At 35.3% G+C, this 14,925-nt stretch overlaps 1 protein-coding gene across 1 annotated transcript; it reads left to right on the forward strand.

Moving 5' to 3' along the window:
* Nucleotides 1-7,342: 7,342 nt before the first annotated feature.
* On the forward strand, nt 7,343-14,803 carry LOC146168437 (eukaryotic translation initiation factor 2 subunit 3-like). Its single transcript, XM_083391041.1, has 10 exons — nt 7,343-7,498; nt 7,577-7,768; nt 8,125-8,332; nt 8,419-8,577; nt 8,709-8,843; nt 8,917-9,011; nt 9,267-9,411; nt 11,726-11,895; nt 13,497-13,669; nt 14,377-14,803. The coding sequence occupies exons 1-10, from the start codon at nt 7,418-7,420 to the stop codon at nt 14,447-14,449; spliced, it is 1,431 nt and encodes a 476-aa protein (XP_083247167.1). The 5' UTR covers nt 7,343-7,417; the 3' UTR covers nt 14,450-14,803.
* Nucleotides 14,804-14,925: the final 122 nt, after the last annotated feature.

Raw genomic sequence — 14,925 nt, forward strand, 5'->3', positions numbered from 1 at the left:
TTGAAGGTCCCGCGGAGATAAGTAAACAGTGTGGTAATGTTTCAGAGGCTGTTCTCGTCTAACCCCAGGTGTTTGATTGAACCCTGGTTAAGAACCACTGCCCCAAAGGGTTTATGGGCCAGAACATTTAAAACACATTGATTTAGGTCAGCCGAATTGATAGCTATTTTAGTTAATTGGCAACATCCTTATCTCTTAGTTACTTCATTGCTACGTCACAACTGATATAGTTTGCTACTTTCGTTTAAAATGGATTATGGATATGGGCATTCAACAATTGTTGAGTCCAAAAGCTTCAATAAAGTTATTATAAACCATTATATATTGATGCCATTAAAGTTCCAAATTTTTTGGGGTATTATTGATTAAAAACAATCCACACAGCATATTAATCTATCTAGAGCTTTAGGCATAATCGCTGGATATTGTTGTTAAATTTTTTTCATTTTCAACATAGTCTGTAAGCTCATGATTTGTGCTAAACTTAAAAGCAGTTGTCTTTGTGAAGTTGACATTGGGATCCGTAAAGTTGTTCTCTATATATAAAAGTTGTTAATATACTACAATGAAAAGTAATGTATTATGTTATGCAAACATATTAATATCCATGAGGGTTACACTTCAACTTTTAGAGTTGTGCTTTCAAACACAGAAAAAAAATTGATTTATCATTAAGTAACAGCTAGGGGACTGTAAGATATTGATTAACTGTTTTGGTAAAGAAATGAATTTAGTATGTATTTAAAAAATACAATTTGTTATATTTTAGGCACTATAAATTTTATTGTGAAATATGTAAATAATAAAAGTTAAGCCATTTTAACTTTAAAATACCTGGTTGTATTAATCAATGCTTTTTCAAAGATTTATCCTCCAAATCCATCTCATCTTTTTTTTCATAACCATGTTTATCATTGACTGTCAGTACTTCACATAAACCACACTATATTATGATATACTATTGCTTTAAAATTCTAAAAAGCAAATTGAAAAAAATTGCGATAAAAACGGTTATATATACCCCATCTAAACTGGGTTTAGGAATTTGCTTTGATACTAAACTACAAGCTAAAAAAATGCAAAAAGAAGGCAGTTATTGAGACTCACTAGAAATTTAATATGATGCAAAACTCCTAGAAGCTGATTAAACTTGAAAGTTTTATGTGCACATTAATATATTGCAGAATTTATTTAACATTAAAATAACTTAGCACACTAGGTTTAGGGGCTGTGTAGCTGAGGTCGTTCTCAAGACTAAACTGTATTGGTTTATTTAGCGCCAGACTCCCTTAAGAAAGTTCACATTAGGTAACTAAAGAGATGGCCCTGCTAGGATTTTAGTGAATATAGCTCACAGCATAGCACAAACATGTCTTGTAAGTAGTGTGATTGAACAGGTGTGTCGTTCTACAACAATAGCACAAATAGTAAAAGGGCAAAAAACAAATGCTTTGGGATTACCATGTCACAATGCTGATCAACATAACCCTTTAAAGAAGGAAATAAAAAAAAAAAATACGGAAAATTACATTAAGAGATTACTTTAGGTAACTCTCATAATATCTAAAATTGTCTCCTGTGTGGATGTATTGGTTGATTCACTGTTCTATGGATTAAGAAAGGCTAAGTAATCACAAAAATTAATAACTGTGAGACTAAACCTTAGAATATAATATAATAATCAAATTTAGACATTGTACACGCTGATATTTTAGGTACAGGGGAATTGATCACAAGAAAAATCAAATTAGGGAATATTTAGCCAGACAACATTCAAACCGAAACATCTGCGGATGGGCTTGGACTAAACTGCAATCAAATGCAAAAATTATGAGGTATAATAAAAATCGATAAAGGCTGGTTGAAAACCATTAAATTAGTGTATGTGGTGTTTGTTTCACGGTATTTTTAACCCAATGATAAGATCTTTGACAAATTATAGAAAAGAATTAATGCAAGTTATTGAAATACCTGTGCTTTGGATATGGCAAAAAGTACTATACATTCAGTAGTTCCATAAACCATTATTTTATATAGTAAATAAAAAAAAATGTGATTATTTTTAATAGTAAAAAAAACATCATTATTATTAATAGTAAATAAAAAAATGTGTGAACTCTTGAAACCCCAACCTGCAGGGTAACCCAAACAATGTGCGTTGCAGTGTTTGCAAACCATTTTTCTTTGCGTTACTCTTTTTTACTTTGCGTTTACTCTTTACCAAATTAAAAAAAATTGGTGCCCCAAAATCAGTTAGCTTAATCAGGATTTGCATGCAAGCAAGGCTAGAAAATGGCCTTTCTTTGCTTGCACTAAAATCCTGATCCAACTAATTTCAGTAAGCCTTCCCAAAGGCATGATGCAAGGTATATAACAGGGGTGGCCAACCAATCACATACCAACAGCCGCATTTGTTACTTGGTTAACCTCAAAGAGCCACACTTAACACACATGAAACGAAAAAAAGGCGTATCACTCCATTTCTTATTCACTCCCACAAAAATGCCTTTATTTCGTTAAATAGACAAAATATTAATTTAAAAGGAGACGCGACACATTGCATGATAAATTACACATTTCTCGATCTAACTTCTTTAAAAAGTGTTACTAAAAATACAATGGCCTTAAGGCAAACAGTCGGGAGTCGGAACCGGCAATATTCCATAACTTAACCCAGTAGTTCTTAAAATATTTTTTACAGAAATTTCGCAACGTTCCCCCAGCAATTTTTTTAATTGCTCAGGGTCCCTTAAAAATATACACAAATTAACACAAAATAACACGTTGTTTTTAATGGTATCAATGAGACGGCGCACTTGCTTCTTTGGTATTAGCTCGGCTGTGTTAACCTCTAACGAATCACTTAATTTGAGTGAAGCAATCACGAACAGTTTTAAAACCGTGACCGTATAGCTCACAGTGTCAGTGCTGCAAAGTGTAAAAACGTAATTCTTATTAGCATAACGCAACACCATGACGTCACAAACAAATTCAACTTTAAGCGAGCAATAACCTAAACTAATCAGCTTGGTTTTGAAAAGTAAGTTGCACAAAAATTTCCTTCTTCGGGAGCATCGTGCTATGTAACTTTACGTGCTTTGCGGTCACAGAAAATTATCTCGTAGGCCCCAGTTTGAGAACCACTGGCTTAACCAAACGAAATCAAAATATTTAAAAAAAAGTGCAACAGGAACGTAAGAGCCGCATATAACTGCGTGAAGAGTCGCATGCGGCCACCCCTGGTATATAATGTGTGAAAATATTAGTGGTCAGCACTAGGGTTGTAGGTCAGCACCAGGGAGAATTAATTAAATGTTTGGAGCTAAAATAAAATAGTTTTAAACATCATAATGATGAAATTGGGCACAATATTTTCGTCAGGATTTTCATTTTTCAATCCTGTTACCCAGTAGTGAAAAGATCTGGGAACAAGAGGAACCCTAGTCAGCACAGCTCCAGAAGGGCTTGGTCACAAATTGTAAATTGTTTTATTTGTTGTATATGGGCTGTTAATCCCCTTCAAATAAAGTTGTATGTAACAACAAATTGCAGCAGGCATCTGTGTTAATTGTCATGTTTCAAACAGCTCCCACTGAGCCTGTGCATGTCAGTTATAAAACGACAACAAATTTTAGACAGAGCTTTATTTTAGCACTGCAACAACCAGAGTTTCCAACTTCTAAATTGGTATACTCTACACTTAAATATTGAAAAAAGCTTTTGTGGTAGGATTTCCAGCACAAGGTGTGTAAAAACATAATTGAAAGCTACAGTGTTAAAAGAGCTTCCCTGTTGATTGTTGAGAGGGCAGCCAATTACATAAACTACAGAAACCCTGCATATGCCCCTTCTGTGCCAATTTATTACATTTCATTATAACTAACCTACACTACAAGTACAATAAGTTACTGGCGCTGGTCTAGAATCCTACCAAAACGCACATTATTTGGGTTAGGGTGGGACAAGTATAATAATTAAATAATGAATATCACAACACTTAACCCACCCACACGCACGCCCAAAGCCCGCTCAGACGCGGTCATAGCCGCGCATTCCATGTAAAATCAACGTATAATGCGACCAGCCACTAAAAATCGCTCAAACGCGCAAAACTTTCGTCGCGATAACGGTTTTCAGTCTTGTACTCCATTATCAGTCGCGCTAATTTTACAAATAACGTTATTACAGGAATTACAGCCGCTAAATTTCAAGCTGCAAAATCGTGGTAGGATTCTAGACCAGCGCCAAGTTACTTTTCCAGGCTATTTTGCTTTTGTCTGTTTTATTAGTTTATAAAATTATGTTGCTTGAAAAAAGCGCCTTTTAGCCTAGATTCGCGTTTTCCCGCGTTTCAGTCGCAAAAAGGTAAAGGGGAGTCCCCATCCAACGGGAATCAGGCATTTCTCTTTCTATGCTAACAGGCGTGATCCTGGAATCAGGAAATCATATTCCTTTGGCTTATCTTTGCGACAAAAATGCAGTATGCTGTGGCATGGCTAAGCCAAATTTGCCGACGAATCGGGTGCTTTTTGTTAGAATTTTTTCGTTTAAAGACGCGGCACGCGGCAAAGGTGTGCTGTGACCAAGTGTTGTATCGACAACAATAATATTTTAAAAAGAGAATATATTAAAAAGTAAAGCGATGCATGATTGGCAAATCACTTGGATTTACGGTAAACTAGGATAAGCTAGTTAAAAAAAATCATGTCGCTTGTTCAGTGTAAGCATGTATGGGTGCCAAAAAAACTGCGGCATGTAAACAACATGACAGCGAAATTACACTACGAAAAATATAGCAGCGCAAAATGTATTCCCGCTAACTTCCTCAGCGTAACCCGGCAACTTACTCTTTCGCTGTTTTTACGTTATCGCAAAATTCGTGTACATATTATGGGCTGTTTTGGCATGTCGCTTGATTGGATGTTTCCGTATACTGTAGTATTTTGATTTTATACTCGTTTGTACGATTTTACGTACACTAAAGATATGTCTTAGTGGGACAAATTGGATCTGTACACATTGGTAATATGCCTTTGGGTTTCATTTTTTTGCTTAACCGATTACCTGTTTGGTCTAAAGTTTTGATGTTTTGCTTAAATATAGTAGTTGCCAGACTGGGGTTGTAATGTCTGATTCCCGCCCCAGATCTGAGCAGAAGTCCAATCGGGTACTTGTTTTAACGATTCAAAAAAGTCGCTCTCGTATTCAGTTCTCTCCCCCTTCGCAAGGTACCCCCTAACATCCTCCATACCCTAAATCTTCTACACAAGACATTGGACATGTACATTTTAAATCACATTACAAACAGCGCAAATCAACGTGGAGTCACAAGACCGAAGCCCCTTTCGATGTACATTGGCAATCGCGATGGTAACGATTGTATAGGAGCAAGCAGACTAAGATTCGTAATCCAAAACGACCTGTCGTAGCGTGTGAGATACACACCGGTGCGCGCCTCAATAGAATGATGCATAATTTTGAAATCGGTCGCTTTATACCACACGATTGCGTTGTCGGACAACTCGATGTTTGTCCGGGTAGGTTTGGATCACACGACCCATATCCCAGCCACGGCGGAGCATAGATTCATTTACGTTGAGAACGTTATCTCCTTCGTCGAGGGTTCCCTTTTGCCAGGCCACTCCTGTTGACAGAACAGGACTTGACCTTTGTAGGTAATGGGATTAGGTGTTCTGCATTGCTGGGGGTATACGTGACAGGGGTCAGTGGTCGCGAGTTGACGATATTCTCAACTTCTATCATTAGCGTGTGAAGGGTGTCCTCTCTGATGCTCAGTACTTTATGCAACATTGCACCAACATTTTTTTTATTTGAACGTATCATCCTAGCTTTCCCATATTTCGCCAATATAGCTGGCTGCTAGAGATGTCCACCGCGCAGCGTATGCGGCCGCTTGTGCGATTTGGCTAAATTACCGCACAGCGCCGCGTAAATTAGTCTAAACATTTTGCCGCGCCGTGCCGCATACCGCGTGCAGCATGACAAAGTTGTCTTTTTAGTTAATTGAAGTGAAATAGCAAGCAGTTTACACAAGTCATGGATGTTTCATCACTACAAAGTAAGCTGTTGCCCGTACTTTTATGTTTGTACTTTCTTTCTAGGTGTTTTTAAGTGTTGAAATATATTGCTTGAAGTGCTAAAATTTTGCGGTGCAGCGCAGCTAAAAATTCGAAAATAATTTGCGGTGCAGCGCAGCTTGCGAACAACTTATTAAATTGCGGTGCGGGCAGCGAACACAACTTTTATATTTTCACCATCTCTACGTGGCTGCAGGCGAATTGAATTAAAGACCACTTAATTCCTTTAAAAAAGTTATTTTCTTATTCGAACGTTTTTAAAAAAGTAAAAAATGGCACATTTCACTTTACTGAAAGCTTCACTGCTTCGTAAATGTGCTCTGTTTTCACGCCAAATCCAAGGCGAAACACAACACTTGGTCATAGCGCTTATCTTGCAAAAGTCCTGATAGGCGGTTGCAAAATCCTGAGCCTTGCAACCAAAATTTATTTAAGTATTTTTATCTATAAATTGTACGATAAATAAAAAGATTTAAAAAAAATATTAGTCCATCAAAAATTATATTATTAAAGCAGTTTATTATGTATTTAATTCAAAAGTCAAACATAATACAACAAATTCAGATCCCACACGTCAGGAAATAATTTCAACATGTAGGATTGGTTTATTCGGTTGCGTCATCTCGTCAGGTAGAGGCATGTCTAATTTGGTTAAAAATACAATTTATACCTTTTAGATAGGTTTATGGCTAATTTATGCGAAATTATTTATGTTTTAACGTTACTCATTCAAACTGCATTGCAGCACTTGTTCTTGATTTATATTCCACATTACAGCTGCATTCCAACAGTGTTTTTCCTAAATTGTATGGAAATTCCGCCATACATATGCCATTTGATCTTATTTATATCGTTACGTTATCTTGTTGTGAAATCCTATTTTATTTTTTGCACATGACAAACCCCGCCAAGCATCATTAACATCATCTAGTGTGAAATATCGCGGATGTAGGTGGCCGAGTACTCTGTGGAAAATCGCAGTGGAAATGCATTGGCCTTACTTTCCAACCTGGAAGTCATACTCACTATACTGGCCTACAAAATTTCGTAGATATATTGCAATACTTTCCAGCCTGCTTGCTGATGAGAAATTAATGAAATGTCCAATAATATTTTGTTTAGCTTTTAATGTGATAAAGTACTCCGGTGTACAATTATTGTATACAACAATAAATTAAAAATTAGTTGAGTTTTTTGGAAACTAGAGTAACATATTTAATTGGCAAAGCATTGTTTGGAAGACAGGATTTTTTATAATATAAGAAGTGTTAAATACCTTGTACCTAACAATATCCAAAAATATTTGTACATTTTCTGCAATGGTCATGGAAAAGGAAAGCACAGAAGACAGTCATGTGCAAGCACAGCCCCATCTTTCGAAGCAGGACTTGTCAACTTTGGTATGAAACATTATTATGCCAATTGGTGTAATGTAAAACATGTTCCTTGGCCTAAGGATGTTCTTATTGTTAACACAGGATGTCACCAAATTAACTCCACTGACTCCAGAAATTATAAGCAGACAAGCAACCATTAACATTGGTACCATTGGGCATGTAGCACATGGAAAATCAACAGTTGTCAAAGCTATCTCTGGCGTTCATACTGTGCGGTTCAAAAACGAATTGGAAAGAAATATTACCATTAAGCTTGGTTATGCCAATGCAAAGGTAAAAACAATTATTTAAACATTTTTTCCTTACTTTGTGATAATTGCTTTACCAGTTACTATTTTTAAAATTAAAAAGCACTTTATTTTGTACTTTCGAATATTGGTTAAACAATAATTATTATGATAAGAGAAGTTGTTTGATAATAAAAGCATTTAAATTTATATTATAATCATTACTTACTTTGATGTAGGTTTTTTTTTTTTTTTTTTTGCTGTTACATATCAGCAAGCATTAGGCATTATTATAACGATTAAATAAAATTATACGTTTAACTAAATATCCTATATTTCTGTTACAGTTTCAAGTATATCCAATGGTTTACAGTTTTATTTATTGTTTTTCTGCAAAAAAAGATTTACGAAGCTGACGGCCCACGCCCACAATGTTACTGTGCATGCAGCAGCAATAAAGAAGATGAATTTCCTGCTGACTTCACAGGAGCCAAAGGACCTTTTAAGCTTGTCAGACATGTTTCATTTGTTGATTGTCCTGGTCATGACATTCTTATGGCAACGATGCTTAATGGAGCTGCAGTTATGGATGCTGCACTTTTGCTAATAGGTATCATGTTAACATTTCAATTACATTCTGCTCTGTTTGCTTGGCAATAGTTAGTTTATTTTTTTATTCCCAATTTCTTTTTGAAGCTGGCAATGAACCTTGTCCTCAGCCACAAACTTCTGAGCACCTTGCAGCAATTGAGATCATGAAGTTGAAACATATTATAATTCTTCAAAACAAAATAGATCTGGTTACTCAAAATCAAGCAAAAGAGCAGTACCAACAAATTTTAAAATTTGTGCAAGGTAAGTTTGTTTGGTGCAACTGAACTGTTGGCAATATATATATATTTTTTTTTGTTATGTTATTCAAACATGTTAAATATATTTATACGTCATTCCATGTGTTTAAAAATATGTTTATTGAATTATTTTAGGAACAGTTGCTGAACGTGCCCCGATAATTCCAATTTCAGCCCAATTGAAGTACAATATTGAAGTGGTTTGTGAATACATTATAAAGAAAATTCCCATTCCTTTGAGGGATTTTACTTCCAAACCCCGTTTAATAGGTATGCAACATTAGCATTGAAAAATTGTTTTTATTTTTGTATCATAAATGTACATACGGCCATTGTGTTATAGTTATTCGGTCATTTGATGTCAACAAACCAGGATGTGAAGTTGACGACTTAAAAGGTGGCGTTGCTGGAGGAAGTATTCTTAAAGGAGTTTTAAAGGTGAAAAACCATGACATTGAAAAAATATAATTTTTGTACTTTGTACATTTTTACTGTTTGTTTGACACATTGTTCTAAATATGTATTATATCGCTCTATTGGCTTTGGAAATGTCAGAAAATATTTATAAAAAAAAATGATAAAAAAACCTTGAATTCACTTTATACACATTTTTATTGTTAACCATGTGTATAAACCTTATAGTTTGGCATGCTGCTATTTCATTCTATTTATAAAACATTATTCTAACATCAGATCGGACAAGAAATAGAAATTCGTCCTGGAATTGTTTCAAAAGATTCAGAGGGCAAGCTTCAGGTTCGCCCAATCCTTTCGCGAATTGTTTCATTGTTTGCAGAGCACAATGATCTTCAGTACGCTGCCCCTGGAGGACTGATAGGTTAGTTTATTTGTTCAGAACTACTTCTAATAACATTGTATTTTTTGCAGAGGTTATAAGCAAGTAAACAAGTGTTAATTGCTTTGTTTTAATTATGTGGCCCGAAAAAAAAAATTTTTTTTTGGACACATGTTGTTTTTATCCGAATTATTTATTTATTTTTTTTTTTTTCAGTCAATTTTTGATGGCTCACTTTTGACAAGGAAAAAAACATAGTTGGAACATGAAATTTTCACAACTGTTAAATACCCTCCCAAAGTTGTTTCTAATATAAAAAAATTGCCTAGGTTCTAAGGGGTGGTTTTTAGGGGGGTAAAACTGTCATTTTTTGTTAATTTTGGTTTTCGGCACTTTTCAGAGATGAAAAAATGTAAAAAAAATCTGATGTATTTATGGATGATGGATACATGACATATACAATGCTAAGTAACAAAATTTTAAACATTAGCCCTGAACTGTTTATCCGGGGGGTCAAACAGCACAACACTTTAGGAAATTTCAATGATATATTTACACTAGAAGGAAATGACATAAAAATCTGAAAATTTCACAAATGTTAGAGAACCATTTAAAGCTGATGTTAAAATAAACATTTTACCTCTTGAAAATAGGGGAGTATTTTAGGGGGGCAAAATTAAAATTCGGCCATTTTTGTGTTTAGAGGTGTCTAAAAAACTAAAGAAAACATTGTTAAATAGTTTTCAATTATAAAGACAAATGATAGGTTGCTTCACAGCAAAATTTTGACCTTCAACTCAAAATAATTAACCCATGGGGGAAAATAATTAACCAAAAATATAGAAATTAAAGTTTTTTTTTGATGGAAAAAAAATTGCAAACAAAGTGGTGTACACTGCCTGGCAGATTTTTTATTTAGACTTGCGGCGGTAAAATATGTTGTTTTGTAAGAGCAATAAGTTAATTACTAAGACGAGACACTTTGCACAATGGATGTTGCACGCGCTGGACAAAAAAAGCACAGCAGGGAGCCAGCCGCTTCGCGGCCAGAATAAGGCAAGCGATATGAACAAATTCTGTATTGAAGGTTTTCTGCCGCTAGTTTAGAGTAGATAGCTGTAAAAAACTAAATCGAACACATCACACTATTGATTTTTGTCCCCAATTAGAGGCAAATAGGGGTGCAAGAAAAAATTGTCAAATATTTTTCAATTATAAAGACAAGTTATAGGTTTGCTTCGCAGCCAAATTTATATTAAGACCACTGGCAATCAATCTTGTAAAAGTGCACCATGTCCAACCTATAACACGCAACTTCGGGCCACATCCGCTTTTGCCTGCTAAAGCACCGAAACTGGAAGCACAACATTGGGAGTATATGGACACTGACAAATAAGACCCGTTGAAAGAATATAGAATAACCAAGGAATAACACCCTGGTAAAGTATAGTGGAACTGCGCTATACCCCCCCCCTGGTATAATATAGTAGAACCGCGCTATAACCCCCTAGCAAAATATACAAAAACCGCACACCCTGTCTAGTTGTGTTTTGCTTGCTTTATACTTGCAAAAAGTTCAGTCAGGAGAATTGGGTCGCCTAAGCTTCGCTTTATACTTCGCTTCGTATTTAGTTTGCCGCCAAAAAAGGTTGAGAAACACTGATCTAGAAATGATTCTCAAATTATATTTTTAATCAAATCATTCGTCAAACTAACTTCCTCAAAGACCTTTTGAGAATCACTGATCTAAATGGATTACTTATCTTTTTCTGAATAACAATGATAAAAACTTATCAAGTGAAATAATATTAGTTTTGCCAAAGGTATAATAAATAATATTTTATTGATGTAAGTGTTTATCAAGTCTTTTCGAAATGTCCACAGGAAAACAAATATATATATATATATATATACCAGTCAAATATATAAATTTTTGGTATTGTTAAAAGCAGACTAAAATTCACATTTGCTGCTTGAAACTATGGATCTTTGCTTGTGTTTGTTCTTTTTTTATTGAATCACAAAATTCCAACCCAGTAATCCATTCCGAAACCTTTCAAAATTATTTATATATCTAATTAAATATGTTGCATTTTCATTTCTGCCAGAAGTTAAATACAAATTACTATTAAACTATCATATTTTATAGTAAAAAATTGGTTAGGCTGAACTATTGTTATTTGATTACAAATGGATCTGTTAAATTAACTTTGTTTTGCTCCATCCATGTAAAAACAACTGATATTGTGCAGGGTCGTTATTTAATATATATTCATACTTTTACATTTTATACAAAAGCATAGTTGGTCAATTTTGTAGAAATCAGAGTGGTGTGATCCTCTGTTTTTGTGTACAGGTGCTGGAACAAAAATCGACCCAACTTTATGCCGAGCAGATCGAATGGTTGGACATGTCTTGGGCGAAGTTGATTCCCTTCCTGACATCTTTACCGAAATTGAAATTTCTTATTTTTTGCTGAGAAGATTGCTTGGCGTTAAAACAGAAGGAGACAAAAAGGGTGCCAGGGTAATTTTTAAAGTTTAGTAATCAGGGTTGTTCCTAAGAAAAAATTACACTCGCCAGCGTGGCGAGCGGCTATCAATCAGCACTCGCCCAGATGAAATAACACTCGCCAAATTTGTTTACACGCTGTCTGAAACTGAAATAACCGCCCTAGCGCGGTCATTTTTTGGGGTTATGGTTAACCTGTCTTATGGTTTCTATACGTAAACATTAGTTTTTATAAAAGTCTGATCGTTTATTTCCATGCATGGATGAACAAATTATTGACCCATAAAGCAGTTTACGCCTAAAACAATGTTTTTAGCCGAGATATTTTTTACAGTCTTTAGTGAAAAAAATAACACTGACAATTTAGTAGCCACGGCCCGCCTTTTTTCATTTTTTTTAAATGCTCGCGCTCTTTTTTTCGTACTCTGACATTTCTTTGCTTGAAGGACGTTTCACAGCAGGTTGCTTCGCCCCACAAACAAAACACCACATACTGGTTGAACAGCAAATAATCACAAAATAATTATAAATTTACAACTAAACCATTCTTTCGCACAGACAACCATATGCACCAAAGGTTCTGTGCTGCGCTATGAACTTTAGAGATCGCAACAACATACTATGTAAACTAATTGCTAATTCTCAGCTGTAGTTTTTAAAATACCGTAGTGTTCAGTGGGCCGTTTCGGTCTCTTAAAAAACACTGCTTACAAATAATATAAAACATTTGCATTCGAACTTATTGTTATCGAAAACTGCAGCAATTGCTTATAATTTTCTTATGTTTACAAACAATTCAATACAGAAAAGTATAATTCTTATCGCCTGGGTGAATCGCAGGTTTAGTAAACTTTTCCAAAGGCGTCAACGACTGGTTAAACATTTAAAAATTAAAAAAAGTTAAACAATAAACCTCATAACTATTTACGACTGCAGCAATGACGTCTTTGATTGTTTGCCGGTAAACGATTTTTTAAAACGGGACAATGAGTCTTGATTACGATCTACAGCGGGACAAAGAATCTTTATTAAGAGCTTCAAACGTGACTCCGATTAACCTTATTATGTGTGTAGTGTTGAATGTATTTGCTCCTTAGTGTTTAACGAAATAACCGGCGCTAAGTAATATTTCGGTAAGAAGTGGTGCTTAAAGTTAAAAATTTCTCGCCGAATCAGCACTCGCTCGGAGCGATTTGCACTCGCATTGGCGAGTGGGAGAGTGCTTAAGCCCAACCCTGGTAATAGATGTTAGGTTGTTGACCTTTGGCCTTAACGAACGTGAAATTATACGGTAATTCGTATTGAGTAGAAATTCGGCAGTGTGTGACTTAAAAATACATTTCAATATATTTAATGGTTTATTTTATTTATATTATTTTTATGCAGTTATCAATTAGCGTTCAATTAATCTCTCGCTTTTACTTGTCACAATTACAATTGTAACGCTTATATATAGGAGTAGGGCCAATCCTTATGGACCAATCCTGCAAGTGTGGTTGACAAACCTAAAGGTTGAAAAAGGTGCAACTTTCGAGAGATGCAACTTTGTGTTCAAAGCAGTCAAACAATACAACTGGAACTTCTATTAAATTAGCTCGAACTTTTTATCTTTAAAGGTTCAAAAGTTGTCAAAGAACGAGGTGCTCATGGTCAACATCGGATCTCTGTCAACTGGGGGGCGTGTTCTGGCTATCAAAGCTGATTTAGCTAAAGTCATGCTTACCAGTCCTGTTTGCACCGAAATGGGCGAGAAAATTGCACTAAGCAGAAGAGTGGAGAAGCACTGGAGGTTTGGCGATAGCGTAGTTGTTGCTGTGGGTAGATGCAGTGCGATTTTGTTTGGTCTAGTACGATTATCCTGAACGTTTTCTCATAAAAAAGTCCTGGTGAAAATGTTATTTTAGTCACCGTAAGGTTGGATTTGATATTAACAAACTAAAAAACAGTGTTGTAAACAATTTTGAAATGATTTAAGTCCCAGTCAAATCATTTAAAAAATAACTTAAGTCCAAGTCAAGTCTTTTGAAAAATAACAAGTCAAGTCGCAGTCCAAGTAATCGGTTGTCCAAGTCGTCCGATTATAAGCAATAATTAAACTAAAAAAATAACACAAACGCAATATACAGCACTAAAAGTGTTTGATGTACAAAACTTGAGATAAATTTTAATAAAAAACTCTTTAATTTAATCTCAACTTATGTGACAAAATGACTTAAGCCAAGCCAAGTCGAGTCATTTTGGTCAAACGACTTAAGTCGAGTCAAGTCATTTAAAAACCGTGACTTAAGTGCACTTAGGTCAAGTCAATGACTTAACTCATTACAACACTGCTAAAAATACCTTAATAGAGGCTTATGGTCTTTGGTATTAACGAGGATAAATAGTCTATTATCTTACATTTTTTGTGCGTTTATGACTTAGCCTGATTTTGTGAACACTTTGATATCTGCAGCTTAGCGATATTATAAGCACCTGTTTTTCCTCTATGACACCCAGGTTAATCGGCTGGGGACAGATCCGAAGAGGGAACGTGATACGCCCCGTGACGTCCACTGACAATCGCAGTTGAAGCGATCTTTAGCTTCTCCACACTTCCCCTGATGCCCTAAACCGCCTTGTGTCAGAGATGCGCAGACGTGCGTGGAACTTTTTTCCAGATGTTGCATAAATTATTTTGCTCTCTACTTGGCCGCTGATAAAACTGCCTTCGGTATTGCAGCGCAAACGTATAATCAAAGTTTATATATTCGCTGAAACGGCTACAAGTTGCGACCGGCGGTTTTTATGCAAAGATTTGATTCTGTGCTCCGTTTGCTGGGTTATGATTCTTGACGGCTTTTCGGATAATAAGTTTGGGTGGTGTTATTGGATCGCAAATACCTTTAAACCGTAATAAATCCGAAAACGAAAAAAATTCTGCAGTATTTGAAGTAGGCCTATCTTCGCCATCAATAGTGAATTGAGTCGCCTGTGTATACACAAACGTAATTTCAGTTCTAAAATATATTAACAGAACTTCAGTTCTCCGTTATTGAATAGGAAAAA

The sequence above is a fragment of the Ascidiella aspersa genome, chromosome 1 (assembly GCF_963924565.1).
Source record: "Ascidiella aspersa chromosome 1, kaAscAspe10.2, whole genome shotgun sequence".
In the NCBI taxonomy this organism is placed as follows: Eukaryota; Metazoa; Chordata; class Ascidiacea; order Phlebobranchia; family Ascidiidae; genus Ascidiella; species Ascidiella aspersa.

Excerpts from the sequence above, each read along its gene's own strand:
- LOC146168437 (XM_083391041.1), top strand. The coding sequence starts at position 7,418 with ATGGTCATGGAAAAGGAAAGCACAGAAGACAGTCATGTGCAAGCACAG. Across the intron at positions 11,896-13,496 it reads GAGACAAAAAGGGTGCCAGG|GTTCAAAAGTTGTCAAAGAA; the intron begins GTAATTTTTAAA and ends TTATCTTTAAAG. Across the intron at positions 13,670-14,376 it reads AGAGTGGAGAAGCACTGGAG|GTTAATCGGCTGGGGACAGA; the intron begins GTTTGGCGATAG and ends TATGACACCCAG.